The sequence below is a fragment of the Acanthaster planci genome, linkage group LG10 (assembly GCF_054643075.1).
Source record: "Acanthaster planci isolate LZ-2023a linkage group LG10, COTS_SCS, whole genome shotgun sequence".
Taxonomy (NCBI): Eukaryota; Metazoa; Echinodermata; class Asteroidea; order Valvatida; family Acanthasteridae; genus Acanthaster; species Acanthaster planci.
This window is the reverse complement of record NC_141786.1, coordinates 870,372-896,731: the sequence shown is the minus strand read 5'-3', so window position 1 is coordinate 896,731 and position 26,360 is coordinate 870,372. Positions and strand designations below refer to the sequence as shown.

Here is a 26,360-nt window from a genome sequence, read left to right as displayed (position 1 = left end):
GACTGAATCCAAGGTCATTGAACGCGGTCGCAGAAACAACATCTGCATCATAAAAAGAGATTGTGTTTAAATACATAGCGTTTATATTCGTTTCATTCGTGGTTACATTGAAGAAATAGGCCTAACTAACATCTCTCCGAGGCTAATGGCATGTTGTCACACGGAATAATAGGGAAAACAAAACATCTCTCTATTTCAAACGGCATAATTGTTTAATTAAAGTTAATCGCAATTACAACGGGCGGTACGTTTCTGTCACAGAGGAGTACAGATTGTTATTTTAAAACACTAGCTGAATGGTCTCATGTGAGAATAAATTATTACAGAAAGAACATAGGCCTTTGCTGCTACCAAAAGACTGGTTGACCCCTACACAATCATTGGATTGATGGGGGAGGGAGTATCTACAAGGTGTGTCTTCTGTAATATTCACACAGTGTCTAAATCTGCATGGAAACCTAGCTTATGATACTCAATTTTGATTTACTGTAGTTTGTAATGTGTTAACAAATCGAATGTGAAAGAGCAAATCCGATCACAGGAAGGCCAAAACTTGGCCCTTAGTTCAATCGGGCGGCATATGATCAACTTGGTTAATGTTTAGGGAAAGACTTCCATATACGGACAACACCAAATTTCCCTTAACAGTGTTACAAAATCCGTCAGAAAGTGATGACAACAAGGCCTAAAAGTGAAAATTAGCTAAGAAAATTTTGGCCAAAGCATTTACTTAGAAAACACGTTAGTCAGACAAAGTCTCGCATTCAGTTTGTGCACAGGGCCTCAAGTATTGTAAATATGGAACTCTTTCCATGTGTAGATTTGTAGGCTGCGTGCTTTCCTATGTTTAAAGGAAAATTCGTTTCTGTACTAGGATAATTTAATAATCTTACAAAACCTTTCCATCGTCCCCAGCTTTATCGGCCATGTCGCTATTATGCTCTTCAAAAATCAAAATCCCGCGTGTTTGTCTGAGTGTTCATGCACAACCCAGACCAGGAAGGAGGTGGTTTCTGATCCTGTTCCCATCTGTGGTCACAGTGGTTCCTTTGTCAAGAACAACAGGATACCAAAGTCAGACCTATAAAGACCACGGGGGGGGGGCAACTTGACTTATATTATTTTGCGAAAGGATTGGGCTATAGAGGGCGCGCTTGGTGACCTGAATGCATTAGAAAACGAAGAATCACAGAAAAGGGCAAACGCTCCTGCTATGACTGAAAAACCTCTCCCTCACCTGAATACTGTGTGAAACTGTGGGTGTTCTGCCTTCGTTATGAGAGCACAATTCTAAAGCTAACGGTAGGTGGACTATGTAGCCTTTATTTGGGACTGAAGAAGTAAGCCTACAAACGTGGTTGGACCATAATGATGTAGGATGGTTCTACCGTAAGGTGCCAGTGGATACTTTGCCGACTAGATACAGATGCTGAGTGTACATCATGCGTGTTGTCCGCCACTCCTACAGTAGTGCGGCGGACGACGAACCCACACTATAAATTATCCTGGGGTTGTGTCGGGCGTGATATTGCTCGATCTTTGCGCGATCATCTTACTGCACGATTTTGTCGATTATTCTGTCATCAGCCATAGCCAATCACCTTTTCTTTCTAAAAAGAAGTAAAGTTGGACAACTTGGAGATGAGATTTCATGCTTGATCAACTAATCACACAGAGCGATTGGGTGAATCAAGTTCATTCAATCATGACGATGATGCAGCCTTTAGCAGGGCCAGGTGTAGCCCCAGACTGGGGGCCAGTTTACTGGACTCCCTAGAATACGGAGTGAGTTCAGTAGACTGGCCCCCAGTCTGGGCTTGGCCAGGGGTGGGTCCAGCAAATTAACCGGGGGAGATGAGGGTGGGGCAGGCCCCTCACTTTTCAGTGTTCAACTTGTGGACGAGCAGACTGGGACATAAATGCGTTACATAATGTGTAAATAATAACTGTACAGGACGTTCTGGTTTTTTTTTTGTTATTTCATTTAGGTTGTTCCTTTCTTTCGGTGACAAAGCGGGGTGGGGGGGTTGATCAATTGGTTGATATCATTTGTTATGGCCCGGCTGGTTGATATCATTTGATGTTATGGCCCGGCTGGTTGATATCATTTGATGTTATGGCCCGGCTGGTTGATATCATTTGATGTTATGGCATGGCTGGTTGATATCATTCGATGTTATGGCATGGCTGGTTGATATCATTTGATGTTTTGTTGATATAATTTGTTGTTGTGGCACGATTTGTTGATCATTCTCCTATCAGCCAATTTCCATACTTGTATCTGTCTAATTTATGCTTGGGAAAGGTTGCTTCAAAAGAGGAAAGTCGAGTTAAAGATTCCATACACATACATGTACACTGTACATTTGATTGAGCTATCACGCAGAGAGATCCATCAGGCGATCGTTCACCCAACAGTAATACGCACTAGTAACAAACTGTGTATGGAAAGTTCTGTGATATGCTAATGGCATGAAGTGTTGAAAGGGCTTGAGATGGCATACCGAGCAAGTACCATGTAGCCGACATGTACATGTATGATGCAGGAAATCGCTGACTTTATTTACCCATTTTATGGTTTGAAATCTTTGGAAATTACAATAGTACCTCACTTAAGGCCCTTACCTCTGTCAGACTGGATTGTCAACTGTTTCCTCAGTCATTGATTATACATGTAACATATTAAGCGCTTGCTTGAAAGATACATAGCAGTCATTTTCAATGTCGTTCATCCATGCATGCCAGTGTACTTGGCACTTGGTAGATATTCCTCCTGCATGCTCTATCAGGGAGACCACAAGGAGGCCTTCAGGAGAGTGGAAACTAAATTGGATTGGAAGGCGTTATCCCACTGCAGTTGTCTGTAGTCTGTAAGAGGTTACATCTTACATCTCTCTTCAATTCTCAAAATTCTAACCACTGTGGTACACGTACATCACAGGTGGCAGAATTGACAGATTCAGGTGAGCTGCGTACAGGTTGAAACTATGGAGGACAGAGTGATCCAAGGTGGAGCAAAAGAAAGGCGTGATGGCCAGAACATTGAGAAGCATCAACAGGTCCTGCAGAAACTGAAGAAATCATTTCAACAGCAACAACCTCATCAACATTACCAGCAGCATGTACAAGTTACTGACCGTGGGCATCGGATGCCACATGGACCTCAGGAGCAACATCAGGTAGGCAAATAGTTGTAATCGTGGTTGATAATTACTCGTCCTTGTATCGGAAATCTAATAATATTATCATGTTTAATATCTGCATGCACAGTAAACTTAAACTATGTCACTACAGTTGAAACCCACAGCTGTTGATTTTTCCATTTTGTGTTTGCGGGGTAAAAAAAACACAAGAAGTATTTCCTTGTGTTTGAGTTGAAAAGTCCAATAAAAAAAGAACTTGGTCTCTATGCCACATGCTTGCACATGTACATGTACGTGTGTGTGTACTCAGCAACACAAGACATATTGCATAATGTCCTTCATCATTGCAGTAAATCTTGAACCCAAATAGGGAGATTAATTGGCAATAATAATAATTCATATTGATAAAATTCATTTTACATTGGTACATGTATTGAATAATTAAGTCGTCAAAACATTGATGGATCCTATCCACAGGTGCAATGTGCTATGCAGCCGCAGCAACAACAGCAGCGGCAAGACCCTGATGAATCAACTCAACCAGAGCATGAACAACCGTTGCCAAAACAAGAGCCTTTGCTGCACCCCAACCTGACTCCTGAACCAGCCGAAGGTACAAGTTTGAGGCAGTGCTCCAAGTGCAACATGCTGGTACCTCTTGGAATGCTACAGAGACACCTTGTGAACTGCCTGTCTACATCGGACATGAAGCTCAGTAATGGACATGCAGCCACAGACGGCCAACCAGGAAATATCTTCATGTGCTTCCTGTGCTTGCTTCGATTTGGGAGTGGTGAGGAGCTTACGGAGCATGTTGAGATGCATAAGAGGGCGAGTTGGGCAGAAGGTAGCTGCCGTGTCTGTGGAGAAGTCTTTCAAGATTCCAGTAACTTACTTCAGCACATGGACACCAGTCACAGACACATCAAGGCATGTCCCTGTGGGGAAGTGTTCCCTGATAAGCAAGTATTCAGGCAGCATCAGGCTTTCTGTATGCCCGTTTTGAGAGATCCCACTGCTGACACCAAACTCACCAAGTCATACAAGTGTCGCCTATGCCCTAAGATATTTGGGACAGTGCAGAGCCGCTTGCAGCATGAACGCATTCATAGACGAAGCACTGGTGATAGTCATCAGACAACTTTTGAGAAACCGTGGAGCAACGTTCGACTTACCTGCAGCCTCTGTCAACAGGAATTCAATACAAAGGAGAACTTTCGTGCTCATGTCAGGTCACACACTGGTGAGAAGCCTTATGGATGTCGTTATTGCTGGAAGAGTTTCTCCAGTCTTCAAGGCAGATGGCAGCATGAGAGGATACATAAGAGATTGATGAAAACTACACATACAGTACATTGCAGTTGAAACTTAACGTGGCAATGGGAAATTGTCTTCACACCTTTTCCCTTCCTTGGGCGTTCATTTTTATTTCACAAAATGTGACAAATTTTTTTCCACAGTGGGAAAAGATTTTCTCTTCTTTTCACACAAATAGGGAAAGATATTCACACCTTGTGAAATACGAATGAATGTATTTGTTTCACAAGGTTTCCCCTTTCACACAAGTGAGAAAACATTTTCGCACCTTGTGAAATAACGTACAAGTGATATGTATTTGTTTCGTAAGATTTTACAACCCCATCAAGAGTATTGATATTCAATTACAATGCGGTGTACTGTGTCCATGTACTGCATCCACAAAAGGCTATTACCTTCCAGGAAGGATCTATAGGACATTTTACCATGGAGGAAAGGAAGGAAGGAGTTACAACTCTATGATCGCAATCTGGTTAGACGAACAATAGTAAACATTCCAAAAATGCCTGATTACTGCCTGCAGCTTAGCCGGACAAGTGGGGCCAGAAATATCCTAGCCATATTTGTGATGTTTCCTTTACAATTAAACTACAACTTATCGCAATGAACAGAAAATAGTGAGAAAAAGTATCTAACATTAGATATTTGCTGTCACGAATAATTTTTGAAATACTTTGATTCACTTTTCCGTTATCCATGCAATATTTATAATTTTATTTTGTCACTCCAAAATATCAGTTTTCAAAGTCTATGTACGAATTTGGCTAAGACTGGCCAATAACATGTTGACCACGACAGGACAGTTCACGAAAAACAAACTGCGCTGTTTCATCACAAGGAGTGGTCATGAGATCTCATAAAATAACGTTCTGTGAACCTTTTTGTAATAAAATGATCCAAATAAAACACAACTTGGCTATTTATTTCTAAAATAACTACAAAAATAACTTATGGTTGGGAAACAGGTGGAAACAGGTGGTGCGTAGCAAGCATTCGCTGCACTCTGGCTATGGACATACCGGCCATGCCAGACATGCCAGAAAGTGGAAATTAGCCAGATGTTTTACATATACATGTAGCCCCTGCATTTCAAATGCCTTCGATGTCTTTCCTCCATGATTGTACAAATCATTCTAAGTACATACATGTACCTCTCTGGGCAGGGGTATATTTAACATGCATACATGTACCTGTGATGATCTGATTAACTACCTGACTATTGGTCCAATGTACAGATGAGTAGGAGCATTTGTTTATTTTGAATTGGCAATTGCCTTTTATTTGTCCAGTGTTGTTGCAAAACAAAGAAAACGTGGACGATACAATTCCCTATTATGTCACTCTGTATACTGTGGTACAAACGAAGCACATTTCTATGTTCATCAGATCAGTTCATATCAAATAATTTTTGGATATTCTTGAGCCTTTTCAAATGTTATCACTGTGTTCCTATATATGCCTCGTGTGATGGTTTTAATCATCAGAAGCATATAAACATCCATGAGATCACCAAGTTCAGTGCTGCGCAATGTACCTGTTATTTGCATGCCAATCCCTTTTAGATATTAATAAATTTGTTAGACGGAAAATTGTTTGCCAACTGTATTGTTGTTTCAAGTTTAATAGTTGGCCAGGTGTACTTGTCTAGCAGTGACATGTTTCGTCTACATGAGCAACAAGCAAAACAGAACGAATAACAAACCAACACAAATACCAAAGAAAGAAAGTTGATTGAAGCTTTGTCATATGTACAGTTGATGCTGCAAGATAAGTCCATGATATTGCAGTTTACATTTTCAACCTGCTTTATCAAGTTTCAATTACAATGTGTCTGTGATGTTTTATCGTCCGTTGATTACATACATGTACATGTACACTGTAAGGCTTTTGTTGTAGGGACTGCAGTGTAAGTTGAAATGTTTAAGACCATGTGTTCAAAAGTGTTTGCCAAGAGGCAACCATATCTAGTTTTGTTGCATTAAAACAGTGAACTCTGAACTGACAAGTTTTGGGGGTGGTGAAATCTAGAGTCAATGTTCAAGAAAGTACACTGTACATGTAATAACACGGCATTCTTCAAAGACAGCAGCATTGTCTGAAGCTGTTTGGATGGCCTAATTAGTATTTTGTCTCCGGCACTGTTGGCTATAAGAAGAAATGGATATGTTTTGCAAAACTTCTTGATTTGAATGACATGCCAGGTTCCTGCATCTAATGGTAGTGTCTTACATGTCACTTAAATTGTACATGTACAGAAGTCACGAGGAGGGTCTTCAATCGTCTACAATACATGCAGCAACTCTTGAATGCTGCAAATCACAAGAGATAGAAGTATCTGTGAATTTCTGTGTGTGCTTTCCTGGGGGGGGGCTCTTGTGATGCCTTGAACTCTCCCACTTCATCTGCATGACCATTATAGGGATCACTAGGTTGTGACCTCTAATCTCTCTAAGAAGCAAGCGACAAGCTGCACTCGACAAGGGATACAGTAATCTGCTAACTGCTTCAGGCAGGTACCCGTTTGACCAGGATGACCACAGTAACAGTGAATGGCAACACCCAAGGTGTGCCTTGTAGGTCCTGGAGTTCAGAGATGCCCAAGCCTGAAAAAAATCACTGGAGTCATCACTATCTGTTATCTGTGCATAACACAAACACAAACAAATATAGAGATTTTTGACACACTTCTGACTGGGGTGACATTGAAGCTTTATTACATGACTGCAGAGTTACAGGTGCACATGTAGGATTATTTTCCATGGAATATAGAGAAGATGAATCCATAACACTGTCTGTGCAGTTAATGGTTGATATGCTACATTAGATTTGTGTAACTCTTACTGGGTCAAGTTGGCCCAATGTTGAAGCCGAACACCATATGAATGCTATTTGCTGGCACAGTTAAGCAGTCAAGTCAAAATATTGTTTTCTCTAACATGAGTTTTCAACTTGTGAAAGTTGCCAGATATTGTCAAATCAAGTCCGAGCAAAATGATGCCAAATGGAGACGACTGTGGCAACCATAGAACTTTGACTAAAGCCCTTCAGAGTTGCAGATGGAGTTATGATACTAGTGAGGACTACCAGAAAGCATTATGGATCTTGCAGTTAGAACTGAACTCTGAAATACACACAATCCTAAATGATTCAATGTGAATACATGAAAATATGAAGAAATTATTTTCTTGACATCCAATGACAAAGAAGTAACTTTGCATCAGACAGCCTTTTCAGGAAAAAACTGAAAAATTCAAATCATCTGCAAAAACTGTCAGGCTGTAATTTTACATTTTTGTCCCTGCATCAAATTTTTTTTTTTCAGAGGAAATTGTTGAATACACACACAAAGAATCATGACGCCAAAAAAATGAAACATAAAAATGCAGTTTTCCTAAAAGCAATATAAATTCTGTACAGTAACAAAAAAATGATTATTAACATCTGAAACAAGCAAACATTCAACTATAAAAATACTGCTTTCAAATCATTAGGCCGTAACCCTTTTAGAATTGTAACCTGAACAAAAATTCACCTGTCCATCTTACACTTGAGAGGACAAGTGTTTCACTCTGTGAAATTGATGCTGACAAATTTGGATATGTATGGTCTGGAAACAAAAATGAAAGGGTTGTGTCGTAGTCATGTTAGTAAAAAAACGGCTGCAAAAAGATCAGGTTTTTTTTATAATAATGGCATTTGGGTTAGTGATGAGATCACAGTAACTATGACAAATTTGTGGTGAAATCGTGTTCAATGGGACAGTGACCAGTGTGGATTAGACAACAAAAAGATACATCAGTTTATGTTGATTTCTCAATTTACGATATGCAAAATATGTTTGGCCTTGTATCAAATGAAACATCAAAAAGGAAAACACTAGGAAAAAAAAACTGTGAGTTACTCATAATTAAATGTCAGGTGGAATTATTGATACAGGTGGTGGGTTACATTGGTTGAAATATTGCCCATTTGAAAATCAAACATGTGGTACATGATTGAAAGGTAATGAAATTACACAAACACGTTGCTTACGTAAAGAAATTTTTCCATTATGCCTGAAGTCTAAAACGTATTACCTGAATACAAATTTTGCTAACACGAAATGTAGGCTATTTGTAAACAAAGAGTTTACATGAAATTTAGTTTTCCCATTAACGAATACAATTTAGCATTTTTATTAAGAAAACAGTTTTGAATAAATATCTTTTTTTGTCAAAATTACACCTTAAACAATTATACGAATGCCGAGTTGAAAACCAATTCTCAAAGAATTATTACTCATTATGATTATTGACAATATCCACCCAAAGAATGTCAACAGGAATTACTTGGTCTAATTGTTTCTCTTAATGAGTTATAATTGGTAGAATACGGACATCTGTTAACAATTGACACTACACAGAGCAGCACTGACTACATTGTACCTGTCTCTAATATGGACTGATCATTTTACAATGACAACAATGAGATTGGCTATCAACCAATGCCTAACTCTCAACCTAGGGTGCAAGTGATACAGCTAATCTAAGATTCACAACTACATGAAGTGCACATGGGTTGAGTGCAATCCTTTTCACGAATGTACACATTTGACCAATTTCCAGCTGTGACCAAACTAACCACATTCATTCTTGTTAATAATACGCATGTCTAAGACATGACAAAGGGATTAACTGCTTGCAGCTTTTAGCGCATAAACCTGCTTAACACAGGCAAATGTTGCTCAGTGGAATCAGCATGCCTACCAGTTTTGAAGAAGTCACTTCCTTCCCATGCACGTGAGAACCTAGGTCAGGTCTTACTCTTGTGGCTACGGCTTGCAATAATGCGTACATCTGTGGGAATTGGCTTTAAGCCGCTAGCTTACCAGACCTGCCAACCTAGACGTACTCCTTCCCGAGGTCAGGCATTACCACACAATAGATGAAGAGGTATTTAAATGAGCCTTCAGTTGATTTCTATTTTAAATCTATTTCTAATCTATTGTGTAGTAATGCCTGGCTCCAGGAAGGAGTACGGCATGTTGGCAGGTCTAGTTCACAGGCTTCCATAGATGTACATGTCATTGCTAACCACAGTCACAACATACGGACACAGGCCAATTTCCACACTTGGCTTCAACTGTCACGATCATACTCTACACTCTCTAAAAGAATGGCAACTTATCCGAGAACTTAGAACATAAGCTCATAGTTTGGTCCAGATTGGCATGCACCTCGTGGTTGTGACAGTGTTTTTCTGCAACTTCTTGAGATCTTATACAATAACTGTTCACAGCTGGAAAAGGTCTTTGCTGCTCTACCCTGTATATCAAGAAACCAACACCATTACTACTCTTCTATCCTAATTATGATTCATCCCAGGAAAGAAAGTGAGCCTACTTGAACCCAGTCAGTCTCAATACAGTGGTCATTCCATGGATGTACATGTATGCACACAAACCCATTGATAAGCTTGCCTTCAGAAAAACTGAGTTGTACCAACATTTGATAATTCATCGACAATACAGCTGCGTTCTAATCTGCACACAACATGTATCCTCTATCTACATCAACCCAGACAGACATTGTCCACATTGGATCCCTTTTTCCCTCGTGTCTTTTGAAAGTTTTTGCCACACAGGATTTTATACAATAGGACGGTAAAATACAAAAAGTACTAACGATTACTGATATGTATAAGCTGTTACGAAGTCGCAGAAGCATGCATCAATCCAGAATTTATTACTGACGGTTACCGTGCGGTGCCTACACTTAAATCATTTATCTGCTCGACACAATTCTTATTCAAAGTTTGAAATATGAATACGATGACACACACACACGTCTTAACAATACTGATATTATTTACGATTGAGATACAAAAAGTACAGCACGACTTATATTATTGTCACTTTGAACCGCTGGTATATTTATAGGGATTTTAAAAACACTGATAGATACCAAGCAAAAAGAAACCTGGTTGTTTCATTTTTACCCAAAACAGATCACTCATTCTTTATCTCATTTCAACTTTTGTTACATCTAAGATCTGCCATACTGATCTGTTTCAAATAAAAAAAAAATCAAGACAAAACTGGAGGAAAGACGACAAGATCTATGTTTTCTATAAGTGCTGCAGAGCGAGATACCGGAGATTTAAAAAGACGGGATAAAATCAGATAAAACTGCAAAAATCACAATTTGAAAAGCGGCCTTTCAACTACAGCTTTCCTACGGCTTTGAGACTTTTTTTTTATTTTTATTTTTTTGTTAAAGAGATTGGGTTGCAGGCAGCTTCCTACTGCATCTCAAAGTACTTGTAAGTAGGGTTTTCATAGCCATTAGCTTGCATGGCCGCTATGTGCCGTTGCTCTACGGTCATGTTGGGATCGATCTCGGTGAAGCCATGGTTGACGGGGACACGCCGTGTCTTCCTACGCACCAGGATGACAGCAACGACCATGACGGTGGCCACTGCTAGTACACCGCACGCCAAACCAAAGGCCAACGCTGGCGTGGCACTGTACTTGATGGACTTCTGACTGACAGACTGCCAATGAAAAAAAATAAATCATTCAAAATCTGTGACACCAAGGAGATGGCATTAAAGCATATCCTTTTATTTCCATCAACTCTCATTCCCACAAAAAGCGATCATAAAACCAAGAAATGTTAGGCGTGAGGTCAAAATACAGACGGTTTAGAAACAGTTGAACGGTTGGTGTTAATCCCCGTTCATTCCGTTCGTGTTTTGGTGTTGGACAGTTCAACGGTTTGAAAAGAACCGTCTGCCATGGACTGTCTAGCTTCATGAGCAACCCTGACAACAATGGAGTTTGTGGCTTACACAGCCATGGTTGTGAACAAAAGATCCTATTCAGGGAGAACTTCATTGGCCCTGGTCAGCCTTCCTGGGCTGGCCGTGAGGATTAGTGGTTAACACCTTGTGATAGGAAGACACAAAATCAACTGCATTCCAGGCTACAGACATTTATCTAGCTTCAGATACGTTTTGAGTGGGTATTTCATGACAAAAAAGCATCGCCCCAAGATAATTGTTCGTGTTTAAGCGTTTTTTAGACTGGAAAATAAATGCGTTTATATGGGAGTGACGGGGAATGCCAAACACGGTTGCCTCATTTCACCGCCTAATCTATCGTCTATGAAAGGAAATATTCACGTAGACGCAATGTGAATTTATTTGGAACTTCTGTCCCGTGTACCATATTCTTTGAAGGTAATAAAAAAAATGTCAAACTCCGCATCAAATAGTGCTGCAAGTATGTGTTCGGTTCAGACAGGGCTTGGACATTTTTTGCCGAACTTGGGATCAGTTGGGTTCGGACATGTACACACATGTACAAGTACAATGCACACTGAGACATGAAAGGCTCGCTACGATCGAGCTGCAAAGGCCTATAAAGTATTTCTACGTGTAAAATTATGAATCTGCTATCTCTCCCGATCCGTGAGCAACTTTGATTTGAATACCTTTTTTTATAAACTTTTTCCCCAGAGTTTGTTTATGAGTACATTCCATATAAAGTTATTTCGAGGGTGTGACAGTTCCCGACCGTGTTTTGCCGACCAGAAGCGGTTGTGTTCGCTTGACTCAACAAAACGACCGTAAGATTTGTGCAAATAGAAAAAAACAGCATGCTCAATTAGGACTTTCCTCCAGTACAGAACACAAGATTAAAATCAAATTTCGAGCAAATTGTGTTTTGGTTATTTTTGCGAAATAGATGGCTTTTGAAAACTACGAAAATGGCTTTCGTTGCATATCTGAGGGGAACCTTTCCAAGGACGGCGTGCACGTGACCAAAGGGGCGATTTTTCATCAGCCTCTTGAAGGAATAACAGCATTTTGTTATTTGAGATCTGGCAAATTCCATTACAACGCGTCTGCACTACGATCAAACCCTTCATGGTCAAATGAAAGGCAAGTTAGGCCACCGCGCGAACAAAAATCTCCTCGCGCTGCGCTGAAGCACAGCATGCACCGAACCGCTTGGCAAAATTTTCATCCGGGGATGCCTTGGATCGAGCGCGAGTCCGACTGTGATCGGCATCCAACCAAAATTCGTTTTGCACTCCATTTATGAGACCATTGGCCTAAAATGGAACGTCATTACCTTAATATGGAACGTAAGGGCGTGGCTATCGTAGATTGGCAAATAAAATAATACATCTGAATATACATGAGCACGATTGGATGTAGTGAGAATTTAGAAATGTTATGCAGCGACAATGCCGTACGTTGCGTGTTCTTGGTCGATTTCTGAGTGATTCTCACCACATGCTTTTTACAACCATCTCATGATGCGGGCCATTGTAAGTTTTAGTATGTTCACGCACGTGTGGAGCACGCCGTATAACTCGTTATCCATTTTTTGTTGTTTGTTTTTTATTAAGTTTTCTTGTATTTTTGAATGTTTTACCGCGTGCCATCAATAAAATGCCTTATTAAAGCCGTACATCCGAACCAAACAGTTTGGTTCGGTTCAAAAGTGCCTTGTTTGATGTTTTTTGCCTCGGTTCGGCGGTTCGCCTGCAGCAATAGATTAAATTGTGTTTATTGTTTTAATTTACTGTGCATTAAAGCTTAATAGGTAAAGTAAAAAAAACCCGACATGTTTGTTTTTCCAACAAGAATTTTGTGCAGCCACAAAGTATTCAAAGAGTACAAAAGAATGGTACGTACAAAACATATTGCAACGTGCACGCATGTACTATTGACTTCAAGAAAAAGATGTACTTGTATCCTTAAATCGTGCAGGTGCAGCTTCGAAGTAGAAAGCGCGTAGTTCGCGTATGTGTCTTCCTCGATCCTACACATGAAAACCTGCGAGTGCGCAATGCTGAGTCCCAGCTTGTGCACACGGGCAAAAAAAAAAAAGGTTTTATCTGTAACTACATGTTGGCGAACAGAACACTACGTCGTGAATAATTCAGGTAAATACTATTTCGAATTAGTATATTCGATTCTGCAGGTATACAGTAAGGTGTGTATTTAACTCACGATACCGAGACAAAATATCAAGATTACAGGGTATTGAGACCTGGAAAGACTGGGTCTGGAAACTGACAGGGCAATACAACTACTCAATACACGTGTTTTATCAGAAAGTTAAAACAGTCTGCCGATCTAAATCCTCCTGTGGAGCTGCAAAGTAAAGAGCTATTGTTATGACTAATCCACCAGACCGCAGAAGTCTATGATGCCGTAATGTGATGAGTTGTCCATTGTTTACTGGAAGCTGCAGAGTGCAAGGTGTACTCGACCGCAACGGTTTGGCCAGCCTCGCTGAAGCGTTCGTCTGTTGGATGTTGACCGTCCGTGATGCTTACCGTTTACAAAGCGTTCGACGCTTTCAAAAGCGTTTGTATTTTGACCTCACGCCTTAACTAAAACAGAAATTATTCAGGTCTATCTAATTATACAATGTCGCCCCATAAGGCGATAAGAATCATATCGATTCCCAAAAAGAATATTGCTGAACCAAACAAGACTACCTTTAATCCTCCCTTTAACCACTTGCTGCCGGGTGGATTTTCCTTGAGCAAGACAAGATGCCGGGTCCTTTTTAAGATTTTCCGTTTTCACAATTCTTCAAAAATTAATTATCTCATTAAATGGCTGTTTAATCTACATGAAGGACTCTTTGGGCACTACTCTAAAGCTGACAGTTAACCTTCATTGATTTTGGAATATTTCAGCCAGGCCTGCAGCCTTGGAAAAACAGCCCAAATTGTGTGGTGTTACATAAGATTCTTTTGTTCCCGAAACCGGCACAGTACACTTCTGACCCCTTTTCAAAAGGGGCCAGATTAGCATGCAGCGGTGCGGTGTGGCTCATCACTCGGGTGGTGAAGAGCTTTTGTCCCCGGTGGTAATCCGCTCACTCTAAATGCCTCAAACAGTGGTATACTGTTTCAAAACAAGGCTGGATTATCTCCACTTTTGAGAGTGCAAAAATGTCGGTAATGCCCAGCAGCTCAGTCTTTTGTGCTGAGCACGGTCTTTTGTTATAAGGCCCAACTCTTTTGTCCCAGTTCCGTGCTCCCTGGCTCTGCATATAAAGCCTATGTACTCGAAAACGGGTCACCTGGCAGGAAGTGGTTAATCATCAATGGTCAAAGCACAGTCAGTAACAGAGAGTCAGTTCTGCTTCATATAAACAGAGGACTCTAACCTATTCAAAGCAGCCACTTAATCGGCTCTAACTAAGGGGACAACTTTCTGCTGAATGCATACATGCATAGGAGGATTAATTAGCTGTCTAATCTAATGATGGGTAATTCCGGAAATTAAGGGTCCAGAAGTGTGCCATTTTGTGTCCCTGTTACATCTGACCTTTGTTATTGGACATGCAAATATCACCGGAATTGATTTCGAACTATTTATTATTAGTTTGGCAGGTAATTTGCATTAATTCATCACCCACGAAAATTAAAAAATGTGTTCTGAACTTACAAAATCATATGTCAGATGTGACAGGGACATCAAAAAAAATTGGACCCCTAATTTCTGGAATTACCCTGATGAGTTTTGGACGACTTTCTTGGTGCAGGAACTAAAACACCAAGTTGAATTCTAGCAAAGTAATAATCCTACTTACGTTGTCGATGCTGTTACTAGATTTGGGTCGGAACTCAGGACCTTTGTCAATCCGACTGGCGGCAGATTTCTGAGCTTTCTGCCGCTGTTTCTTGGCAATCGGGATAGGTTTGCTGGTCTTGGCTGGCACAGCAGGCTCGTCTGCCTCAGTCGGCTGTTGCTGCTCCGTCTGTGCATCAGTCTCGTCGTCAAGGTAACGCTCCAGAGGTTTGACTGTCAAGAGACAGACAGAGAATTCAGCACTTGGAGAGAACAGAGCTCTTCTAAACATCTCTACACATGGTCTGACCTCCCAAACTTAATTACTCCTCGTCAATCCAGAGCAACATCCTGATAAGGTGATGCGTGTTCCAAAGCTGGCTGTTAATAGCACCACAGGTGCCTTTAGGGTGAGGGGAGGGGGAGTGGCCTACCTGCAATGATTGGCATCTGTTTGGCAGTTGGTACATCCTGATCTACCAAGGCTGGTTGTTGGTTTTCTGTCTCAGGTGCTTCGGCGCTGACAATCTTAACGGCAGGGAGAGCGTCAGCTTTCTTAGCAACAGGTTCATCTACCGGTACCTGAACTGGCTCTTCAGGTTCAACCTGGTGCAGGAAGCATACAATCTTGACTCATCAAAGGTGATGATCAGACATGGCCAAGATACTCCAAACCTGGGAAACTACTCACTCTGAGGAGCATTCCCCATAGCTGCAAAAAGTTCTCAGAATCTATCAAGTAGCACAAAATTTGATCAAGACAAAAAAATGACATCATGTCCCATTTCCAAAGCATTTCAAAGGAGATCTGTTAAACCTCTCTACGATGTTTGCCCGACAGCATTCAGAATGGAATTTCATCTTCGTTGCTTATACTCCACTCACACTGAAAATGTTAGACAGCATGTTCGCTTCTTGACTGACTTTGAAAGATGAGAACTGTTAGGAAAATAAGTAGCAAACTCCTGTTTAAAATTTGACTCACGTTAATTAATCAATTTAAGCCCCCCACATGCTAATTCCCAAAAAAGATTTCAAACGGTAAGATGAAAGAAGGTTGAGAAAGTTTGATGCCAGTGTCACACTTTGATGATATATCCACCCTTAAGCATTACCTGGGCAACAACCATTGGGAGATCAGGAATATCCGGCACCTTACGTCCAGACGGCGCCTTGCCAAACGGCGGTCGGACCTTAGTGAAGATGGGTGCCTTGGCAGGTGTGTTAGCGGTCTTGGCCGGAATGGTCTTCTTAGGAGTCTTCTTTGGAGGCAGGGGTATGTCGGTCTCTTCTTGCTCTTCATCTTCATCATTGGCAGTTCCGTCTTCCTCTTCGTCCGCTTCTTCTTCTTCGGTTGGTGTTGCCATGCTCAGAGCTGTCTCTATGGACTGTAGAAAGGCGATGTCTTCAGGGGATTTACTGGATGCTAGCAGATCCTCTGGAAAGCATCAGAGAACAATAGATGATATGATCATTGGCATAAAACAGGCTTCTGTGGACGCATACCTCCCTCACTGATCACAAAAAGGTACTGGGTGTGAGCAACATCTGAACGCAACCTGACTACTACCACCCTATGCCTACATTAGCAGTGAAGTTTCACTGGAGTAGAAATGTGTTCAACTTTTGCAAATACGCAAATATTTGATCTGACGTCACATAATCGCGTTTGCTTTGACTTTCGTGCAAAGTATGAACCGGCCTTCATGCCAAGGCGAAGACCCTGGGATTTGACACATTTTCCAGTGTCCTCTTTGAATCACTCATACACCGGTATCCCAGAGCCTCATCAACTATGTATTTCCACAGTGTAAGATTGGTTAAACTACCGGTACATTGTTGGGTTCCCACAAGTCACACAATCTATGATATGCAGTTAAGATTAAACATTTACCTAGATGTAAACCTTCACCTGAAAGTTCAATCAGATTTTCAGACGGCTAGTACCTGAAAGCAACGACAACCTTCACCTGAAAGTTCAATTAGATTTTCAGACGGCTAGTACCTGAAAGCAACGTCAACCTTCACCTGAAAGTTCAATTAGATTTTCAGATGGCTAGTACCTGAAAGCAACGTAAACCTTCACCTGAAAGTTCAATCAGATTTTCAGACGGCTAGTACCTGAAAGCAACGTAAACCTTCACCCGAAAGTTCAATCAGATTTTCAGATGGCTAGTACCTGAAAGCAACGTAAACCTTCACCTGAAAGTTCAATCAGATTTTCAGACGGCTAGTACCTGAAAGCAACGTAAACCTTCACCTGAAAGTTCAATCAGATTTTCAGACGGCTAGTACCTGAAAGCAACGTAAACCTTCACCTGAAAGTTCAATCAGATTTTCAGACGGCTAGTACCTGAAAGCAACGTAAACCTTCACCTGAAAGTTCAATCAGATTTTCAGACGGCTAGTACCTGAAACCAACTGCACTCTTTAGCTGTTTTACTGGATTCATTGATACTCATTTGTTGCTCAAAAAGCGTCAGGTTTTGGAATGGCTCACCTAAACGAAATCTGGCTATGGATTCTTTACAAAAGGCACAATAAAAAGCGATCTTAAAACACGTTTGTACAATGAATGAATACCTACATGTACATGCATTTCAATAGAGCAGCTGCATTAAACAGTTTTGGGAATCAACTGAGTATGTAAATATTACTTGGTCAAATATTGGAAGCAGAAACTCTTAGCCTCAATGATAAACCAACAAGATATCAATGAAATATCCAGGGAATGAGAGATTTTGTAACTGACCAACTTTATTCTGGATCTCAGCATACACCTCTGGAGCCTTCTTAATCATTTCCAGGCAATGTTGTAGGCTGGTGTCCATGTCATGGAGACGACGCACAGTATCAGGTCGCTCAGACTCGGCACGGGCTGGATCAGTGACTAGGAGATGCTTGTAAACGTTCATGGCATGTTGTCTGTCACGCTGGATAGCCTTCACGTACTTCTGCAGGGCATGCAAAACCTTCTTGGTCTGTACAGTGGATCATAAAAAAGATGCTAAGTAAGGAACAGAACTAGGAACACATGGAAAATAATTCAAACAGTCTGAGTAGTAACCTTGAATCAATGCTCATTGTTTGATGGGCTCTAATCAGTTACCTGAACAGTGCCCTCTATTACAACCAGATTATGCCACTAAAGGATAGACATTAGATTGAGATGAGTTGCTGTAAGCTCACAGGGACTCCTACATGACACTCCTGAAGTTGCTGAGCAAGGAAAGTACATGTATTTGATAAGAAGAAATGGGCCATCAGTTACATAAGACAGACCTTGTCCATTTTCCAACTGCTCAGTGAAAATGAGCCACTTTTTACCATTAACCACTTCATGCCGGGGCATTTTTCAATGTTGATGATGCTGGGCCGGCATGACTATCATTTTTTTCGTTTTCGAAATCCTTCAAAAATTCATCATTTCATTTAACGGTCGTTTATAGCCGCACCAAGTAATCTTTAGGCACTACTCTAAGTTGACAGGTAACCTTCATTGACACCCGAGTATTTCAGCCAGGCCAGCAGCCTTGTAAACAGAACCTGACTTAGTGCACTGCTGACCTCTTTTCAATAGGGGTCAGATTAGCGTGCAGTGGTGCTGTGTGGCTCATCGCTGCGGTGGTGGAGCGCTTTTGTCCCCGGTGGTAATCCGCTCGCTCTCAATGCCCCAAACCCTGGTATACAGTTTTAAAACAACGCTGGATTATTTCCACTTTTGAGAGTGAAAAATGTTGGTAATGCCCAGCAACCTGGTCTTTTGTTCGGAGTACAGTCTTTTGTTACAGGGCCCTGTTTCCTTTGTCCGAGTTCGGAGACCCCGGCCACCCATATAATCCATACATCTCTGATCCCAGAGTCCCCGGCAGGAAGTGGTTAATGTTTCTTTTTACACAACCAAGAGCAAGCTGTGTTTTGATATAGTACTCACTTTGGAATCTTAATGGAAAACGGACATGATGCTGACGATAAATGTTTTGATCTCTTATTAATTTCCACTGTGCGGTATTCATTTGCAGGCCTATGACTCAGAAGTGGCTCTATGCCATTTTACTTATTTTCACTGAACAAGTCACATTTTGTGTGACTGGGTGTAGTTGATTGATGCATAGTACACATATAGGCTGAGCTTTGGCATCTCCTTGGAGATGCCAAATCTCCAAAGAGATGCCAAATCTCATCGATTATCTTTTTCCTGTACTTTGGCATCTCCTTGGGAAAACATCTTTTGATCCTTAGTGGATAGAGAGAGATCTTGTTTTACATTTACCTTGGGAGGATTATCCCTAAGGGACTCAGCAAAATACTGTTCAGCATGTGTTCTCTGCTCAGTCAGTCGAGCCTGGACACGCTGCTGGTGGACCTGGCGAAGCTGCTCATGCTCCTGGCGGCCGGCTATCTCCAGCTCGGCCATGGTGTCATCAAAGCGCTGCAGACCAGAGGGATAACACAGAGAAAGTGAAAGATGATGTTGGGTTTAGAAGTGGGTCACAAGTGGGAAAACATTGGACAAATTTATATCAGATATTATGTGCAAAATTTGATGGAACTAGGCACAAGTTACAGTGGAGAAAAATTCAAAACACTGAATTGGGGGGTGGCTTTTACCAATTTTTCTGATTCCTGATATTTGAAGTTAAAGAACATACAAGAAGAATTTTAGAATCTTGCAAAGTCTTAAAGACCAAGTAGACTGAAACCCATTTTGAGTACAGGACTTGAAACAAAAGCATCCATGTCTCATTATTTGCACTTTTTGACATCAATGTGTGCAAAACTTTCAGTAAATAACTTTCCAATGTTAGACTAAAGCCCTGTTGGAGAGCCACAAATAGTCCTTCATCAGAACAGCGCCCTCACAGAGAATCAATCAAACCCCACTGGTCTACTAGATGCTGAGTCATGGTCCCTGGGGTCAGATTGAAGAAATTGATGCCCATCTTTGACACAGTATGGGAAGCGTTTTGTTTGTCAGTGAACGGTGACACTTCTGCTGGCTGTGCAATTGCCCAAGGTTGGTGGAAGGAATAGATTAGAGATGTTTTCAGGTGTTCTGTGTTTCGGTATTAAAATTACATGTACCAGCAAATTCAAAACACGGGGAAAGCACACGGCATCTTCAGCTACATCACATATAGTGAGCATAAATATAACGATTCATGTTAACTTTCTAGTTTCACTAGAAGGAAGTTTTTGAGACTACTTAATTTCAAAGTGCAATATGCAGTTAATCAAGCTCTTTTAAGACTACTTAGGATACATACTTTAAAGCAACAGTGGTACAGGAGGGTACAAGTTATTTAGGATGGGGAAGGGTAAGTGTGTTTGGGCATGATGTGGTTTCCTATCCTAGTGATAATGCTCTCAAAGGCAACGACAGATCTAAACTACACGTACTAGTATGATTCATTTTCATGCATGGGAGGAAGGGGTCCTTGCCCTGCCTGTCCTATCTTAAGGGGGGATGGGATGGGTGCTGATTCAAGCCTGTCTCTTGGCTTTTACTTTGGCATTGTGCGTGAGACCGAATTTTATATCAGTGTGTGGGTGTGGGCTCAGATTACTATGGCCATTATGCTTTCTCCACTTCAGCTCATCTGTACAAGAGAGGGGCGGGTAAGCTGGGATGTGGGGAGTGATCCTGCTTATTGCAAGAAGGAGGGGTCTTAAAAGTAAGCACAGCCATTGAGATTTCTTCCTAACTTCAGGTCCACTGATGGGGATATAATATGGGAAAAGTACATGTACCAGGGCTTTTTCAGGGAGGTTAAATGTACATGCAACTTATAGCCATCGTACCTTTCTCCATAAATTCTGTGGGGGTGTGGATCCTACATGTATGTGAGGATAAGGTTTTGGGGTAGGTATCAGCTTTTTTGTGGGGGGGAGGCTATTTATGGGCATCATGTTTTTCTTAATAACTTCAGGTGCTCAGTGGGGGTGTGGTTTCAGGGAAGGTAAATGTACCAACTTTTTTTTGGGGGGGGACCTACTTACAGCCATCATGCCTTTCTTCATAGCTTCAGCTCCCTTAGGGTCAGTCTTCTTCAGGGCTTCATACTGATCTTGGGCTTCCTGCCACTGTTGCATCACCTGCAAAGACAGCAAGATGAGGGTTATAGTCAAGCTGGCCCACCCTGTCTTCCCTAACCTGCACATCAGACAGCAAAAGCAGCCACGGTCAGATTAATCCAAGTGGGGTGAAAAACATCCAAGCACACTGTACTTCTGGGGACAATTTCAAGGGGTAAGAAACATCCAAGCACACTGTACTTCTGGGGGCAATTTCAAGGAAGTTGTAGAACAACAATCTGAAACCAGAAGATTGTTCGTTTTTGTCAGATTGAAAGATTTCAAACAGTTAAAGTCCACATTCATGTGAACACATTAAGACAAACAAGCACCAATGTACATGTACATGAGGCATTACATGTTTTAGCTCAGAGCTGAGGACACTCCTAACAAGGAAAAACAAGAAAAGAGAACCTCACAGTAATCTAATAGGAAATACTAGCACTGGCCACAGGTGCTTGGATCTAGTGACACACAGTAACCTTGACTGATGTTCAATTAGTGATAGGGGAATTATTCCAACCTGCATGACTCATCTGTCCCAAGGGGTCGGAGGAAACGGCACATAGATGGAAACGGTACAAGATGGTATGGTCAGATTGCTGGGTAAAAAAGGGTTTCAAACAAAATGGCTCTCATCTCCACTGAGATGCATATTCTCAGGAAAAAAGTGTAATACCACAGATGCATGTGCTTCCACTATTGTCTATGTCAATCCTCCTGTATTGTTAGATCTTTATGCATACATGTACATACGTGTACATGCTTGGATACATTCATGCATGAACCCCAATGAGTACAGTAGGCAGTACACGGCCATCTACAGTTCCTCCTCAGGAATCAAATGGGATTCAATTAGGAAACTTTCAGACTGTTTCAAGGGGTTCAACAACCATTTCAAGGGGGTACATGGCTAACAACAGCTGAGTAATGGCTTATTAAGAGTGCCTGGTTCCACTTGGAACTTGGTCCCTGGATCAGGTGAAGGGCAGCTGCTTACAGGTAGGGCAACCATGGCTAACAACAGCCGAACAATGGCCTAGGAGTGCTTGGTTCCACTTGGAAAGAACTTGGTTCCTGGATTTTATGTGAAGGGTAGGGGTTAGCTGCTTAGGACAACCAAAAGTCAGGTTGGCTTGATGGTTCTTTCCTTGCCTTTCATCTCTATGGTCCGGGTTCAATTCCCGGCTCGCTCCATATATGGATTGGGTTTTCAGTCTCTACATGTACCTAATTCCGTGGGTTTTACCCAGAATATTCCTCTGGGGTTTTCCTCCCACCTCAAAAACTGTAACTGCTTCTCATTGTCTCCTCTCTGCAGGTTTCTGCAGGCTTACAAGCTACATGTACAGTGCCTGGGGGACTTTTGAGGAATCCTTGGTGTCATTACCAGAAATAATTAATTATAATAAAGATAATGTCCACATGAGGTAAGAGGTACATGTACCACAAGTATATGTACATTGTTAATGTACTAATTGAAAGCCTGAAATTGACTAATGCCAGAACCGCATGAACCATGACTGACGAGTGGGGATTGGGGAAGGTCAATGCAAGAATATCCAGAGAGGGGTAGTGGAGCTACACGGCTGTAGGACAACCAATCTAGAAGACGGTGCTTCCAATAATCCACCAGCAACTGACAACGGGCAGCTTTACGTATATCCTGAATACACCTGCTCTTCCCAGTTATAAAAAATCCTTTGTATTAAATTTTGTGAATTTTTAAATTCAGCGAAAGTGGAATTCAACAACCAAGATTTACCGCTTACAATACAAGCAAAAGGATGGAACAATATGTGTAATTTAAAAGCTAATTCAATTTGGAAATTGAAAATACCCATATTGAAAAAGTTGTAAATAATTGTTAATTGCTGAAAATAGAACACAGTTATTGAGCAAGACTAACTTTGCCCAGTGTTTCTTTCGTTGTTGGGAAAAGTTGGAGACATTTGGACAAAATTTTAGGAAAGCATCCGACAGTCAACTGAATAAATCCTCGAGAGATACCGATGCTGTCTAATGATCTAATTGGTAAATGAACCATATACAGTACCAGTATATTCCAAATGAAATTTAACCTGGCAATGGGAAATTCTTATCTCAGGAAATTCCTTTTCACTTCACAGTGTGTGAAAAACGTCTCCCAAAGTGGGATAAGATATTTACAGATTTTCCCACAAGTAGTATAATATTTCCACACGTCTTTTTTAGACAAGTGCAGGCTTCAACCTTACATGTAAATGTAAGCTTCAGACATGTCAGAGGGTCAAAGCCACTTGGCCTTGAATGCTCCCCAAAACCAAAGGGCACCAAGGCCAATTGAAAGAGCACCAAGGCCAGTTTGAAACGTTTACTAACATTATGCTTGTTGGTGACTTTAACAGACTTTCCTTCAATTTCAACATGGCGTTTAAATTTCAACTTGCATCTGTCATTGTTTTTGTTCACATGCTAAGCAGTCAGCCTGAATTGTAAAAATAAAAATGCATAATAGTGTCATACATGTAACTTTGATTTACCATTTGGTGTTGTGTCTTATTACTTTCCATGATGCCATTAAGGAAACACTGTGTTTTGAAAATTAATATAATTACATGTACTCACAAACAATGCAATTCAAGCGAGTCGGTCACTGATATTTATCCGATAAAAGCCCACTGTCATGCCCAGCGCCCGCATGAATACCAATAAAATAACGAAGAAAAAAACAAACTGGGTCGTATTCCCGTTCGCAATCCCAAAATGATAGTGACTTGGTCTCAATAATATGCAATGTAGAGAATCCAATCGGTGCAGAATGTGTAATTCTGTGCTGCGACTTGTAACCAGTCTATGTGTAAAAAGTAGTCTGGTGCCATTTTTTAGAGTCACACAACTCAACTACATGTACGTTGATATGGTTGCTATACCATGTTGTCTGCAGGGCCATGCAAAACCAGTCCGTAAATAACATAGTGCTCAGTAGTACTGTTCAGTGCAGCTGCTGGTCGTTGACAGAAATGCTAGCACTAAATGGTAACTTGAAAGTTGAATACGACTCTAAAAACTGGTACATGTAGGCATACTGATCTTTGAAGAGGGGCACGGCACGTCAGCCGAGTGGCCGAAAGGTATGCACTATTTTTAAGGGACATCATGGCAATTTACTCGAGCATAGCAGCAGCCGCTGTAAAGATCAAAGCCTGCAAGTGGGAAATCATTTTCAGGCCTTTCAAAATGTGAATGCAAGAGTGAATTCCGGTGCAGATCTCATTCCAGTGACAACTTTCAATTGCAATGTCCTCTATATACCGGTACATCTGAGGGTGGAGGGGTTGATCAGCCCTCGTTATATAGATGTAGGTACCCACCTGTGTCCTCTTACGATCCTCTTGTTCCTCCAATCTTTCCTTTGCTTCCTCATAAGCTTCTCTCTCCTCATCAGCCCCAGGGACATGCTGGAAGTATGGGTCATCTGGTATTGGGTTTGTCTCAGGGTCTGCCACAGGTTCTGCTGTAGGGGCTGCCACAGGGTCTGTCTCAGGGTCTTGTTCTGCCTCTGGCTCTACAGGTTCCACCTCTGGTTTTGGTTCGGCTACCTGGGGCTTTTGTGGGACTGGCTCCGTCTCTGTCATGCACAAATTGGAAAAAGACTAACTTTTTGATTTGATTGTTGGTGACAGGTGCCCTTCAGTTATCAAAGGGGAAATAAGAGTTTCTTTACAAAATCCTGAATCCTCTAATATCGGTATTTTCTTCAAATATCCTAGTATATACTATGAACATCTCTAACCACATAGAAGTCCCTTATCACACCACCCTACCATGTCTTTTTGCTGATTGTTTTTCAAGCCTTTTTTTCCTTGAATGGCATTTCTTGAAATGTCCCCTCTAACTTTCCCTTTAGAGTGGCTCTTTCTTATCCATGACAATTTGTTTGACTTGACAACCCCCCCCTTCCCAGTCTGCCCATTGTTAATGGTTGGGTTACATGTACATGGAGCTGGCAAAAACCTTTTAAGAAAATCCCAAACAGGGTTAGACCCATCACTCTCACGTATAAAATGTCTGCCAAAAACCCCTTGGGGACAACTTTTACAGCAAAATGGAATGGTAAAGGATTTTTAATGGATAAAGATGTTCACAGTGCTTGGGGTTAGAATGAACCCCTGCAGGATTACGGTGTGTCTACACATACATATTATTAACCATAAACACCTTTTTTGGCTAGCAATCTTCCCCATCCTTGCAAAACTCACTTCCACACAGCAAACTCTGCATTTGTGGTATATGTACACGTATGCCTAATCCCACATAAAACACAGCCAGCATACCTGCGCAGTACTCAACCTAACAGATTCCAACAAATGCTGGTGTTGGAGTTTGGCTGGTTGGGGATTGTAAGAGTTAAAGCTTTCAATGCATAGATTCAGTAGTGACTGAAAATCAAGATAACCCTATCTACAAGTTTGGCTAGTACAGCGTAGTGCATCAAACAGGCATGTCCACATCTATACAAGTGTCATGCTGATTTCCTTCTACAAATTCTCCGCTTGAAACTAAGCTTGGTGAACCAGTAGTTGAGCAGACATCTGGTCCTTAAAGATCACAGAAACATCCATGGGCACTACAGGCAAATTATTTCAATTTCCAGACAATCTTTCAGAGGTACATGTACAGTCTATATAGAATTTAGTCTCGTGGGAACTACAAACAAACACCTGTTATTCTATATTTAGACTTTCCTCAATGTCTTTGATTTGTCATCATTCCTTCATAACTGCACGCAAATGATAAGAGTAAAGATGTACTGTACATGGGTGCACATGTCACATTTGTCAAATGCAATACCGGCTCCACCTAACCAAAGAGCCGGACACCTCTGTCAAAAACCAACCAGTACAGTAGCAGCTGTCTAATCTGATTTCCTGCCAATGGCTGGTTGATACTAGTCAGTTTGCATGAAGTGTAGGAGTACTGTCCAAGTAACATTGCCACACTGGGGACTGCAGAGTAGGCAATTTATAGGTATTGTGGTAGGCTGCAAAATGTCAGATACACTCTACATGTAGCCACATGGGAATGCAAGATGGGGAATGGAAGTGAATCATGTGTATGAAAATATACAGTAGCATGTACATGTACAGTACACCTTGAAAATTCAAGACATTCACAGAGGGCAGGGAAACTTGAGCTAACAAGTAAAGAGCTACACCATTATCTTAACCCTAACACTCCTCAATCCTTCACCTGTTGGAGGAC

General features: G+C 41.3%; 2 protein-coding genes across 2 annotated transcripts in view; one reads left to right on the top strand and one right to left on the bottom strand.

Annotated features, from left to right (window-relative positions):
• The first annotated feature begins 1,166 nt into the window (after positions 1-1,166).
• Positions 1,167-6,465, top strand: LOC110983537 (zinc finger and BTB domain-containing protein 41-like). Its single transcript, XM_022242849.2, has 3 exons — positions 1,167-1,302; positions 2,942-3,179; positions 3,621-6,465. Exons 2-3 carry the CDS (start codon positions 2,988-2,990, stop codon positions 4,506-4,508), a joined length of 1,080 nt encoding a protein of 359 aa, XP_022098541.2. The 5' UTR covers positions 1,167-1,302; positions 2,942-2,987; the 3' UTR covers positions 4,509-6,465.
• A 680-nt stretch (positions 6,466-7,145) lies between these two features.
• aplp1 (amyloid beta precursor like protein 1) overlaps positions 7,146-26,360 on the bottom strand; it is a 49,273-nt gene continuing 30,058 nt past the window's right edge. Inside the window, exons 5-12 of the mRNA XM_087141936.1 lie at positions 24,470-24,726; positions 21,042-21,137; positions 19,315-19,473; positions 17,794-18,022; positions 16,157-16,479; positions 15,476-15,647; positions 15,064-15,275; positions 7,146-10,991 (exon numbers count right to left, since the gene is read on the bottom strand). Of these exons, the coding sequence (XP_086998062.1) occupies positions 10,740-10,991; positions 15,064-15,275; positions 15,476-15,647; positions 16,157-16,479; positions 17,794-18,022; positions 19,315-19,473; positions 21,042-21,137; positions 24,470-24,726 (1,700 nt within the window). The 3' untranslated portion in view covers positions 7,146-10,739. The remainder of the gene's footprint in view (positions 10,992-15,063; positions 15,276-15,475; positions 15,648-16,156; positions 16,480-17,793; positions 18,023-19,314; positions 19,474-21,041; positions 21,138-24,469; positions 24,727-26,360) is intronic.

Coding starts and splice junctions, on each gene's coding strand:
- LOC110983537 (XM_022242849.2), top strand. CDS start 2,988: ATGGAGGACAGAGTGATCCAAGGTGGAGCAAAAGAAAGGCGTGATGGC. Junction 3,180..3,620: donor GACCTCAGGAGCAACATCAG/GTAGGCAAATAG, acceptor TCCTATCCACAG/GTGCAATGTGCTATGCAGCC.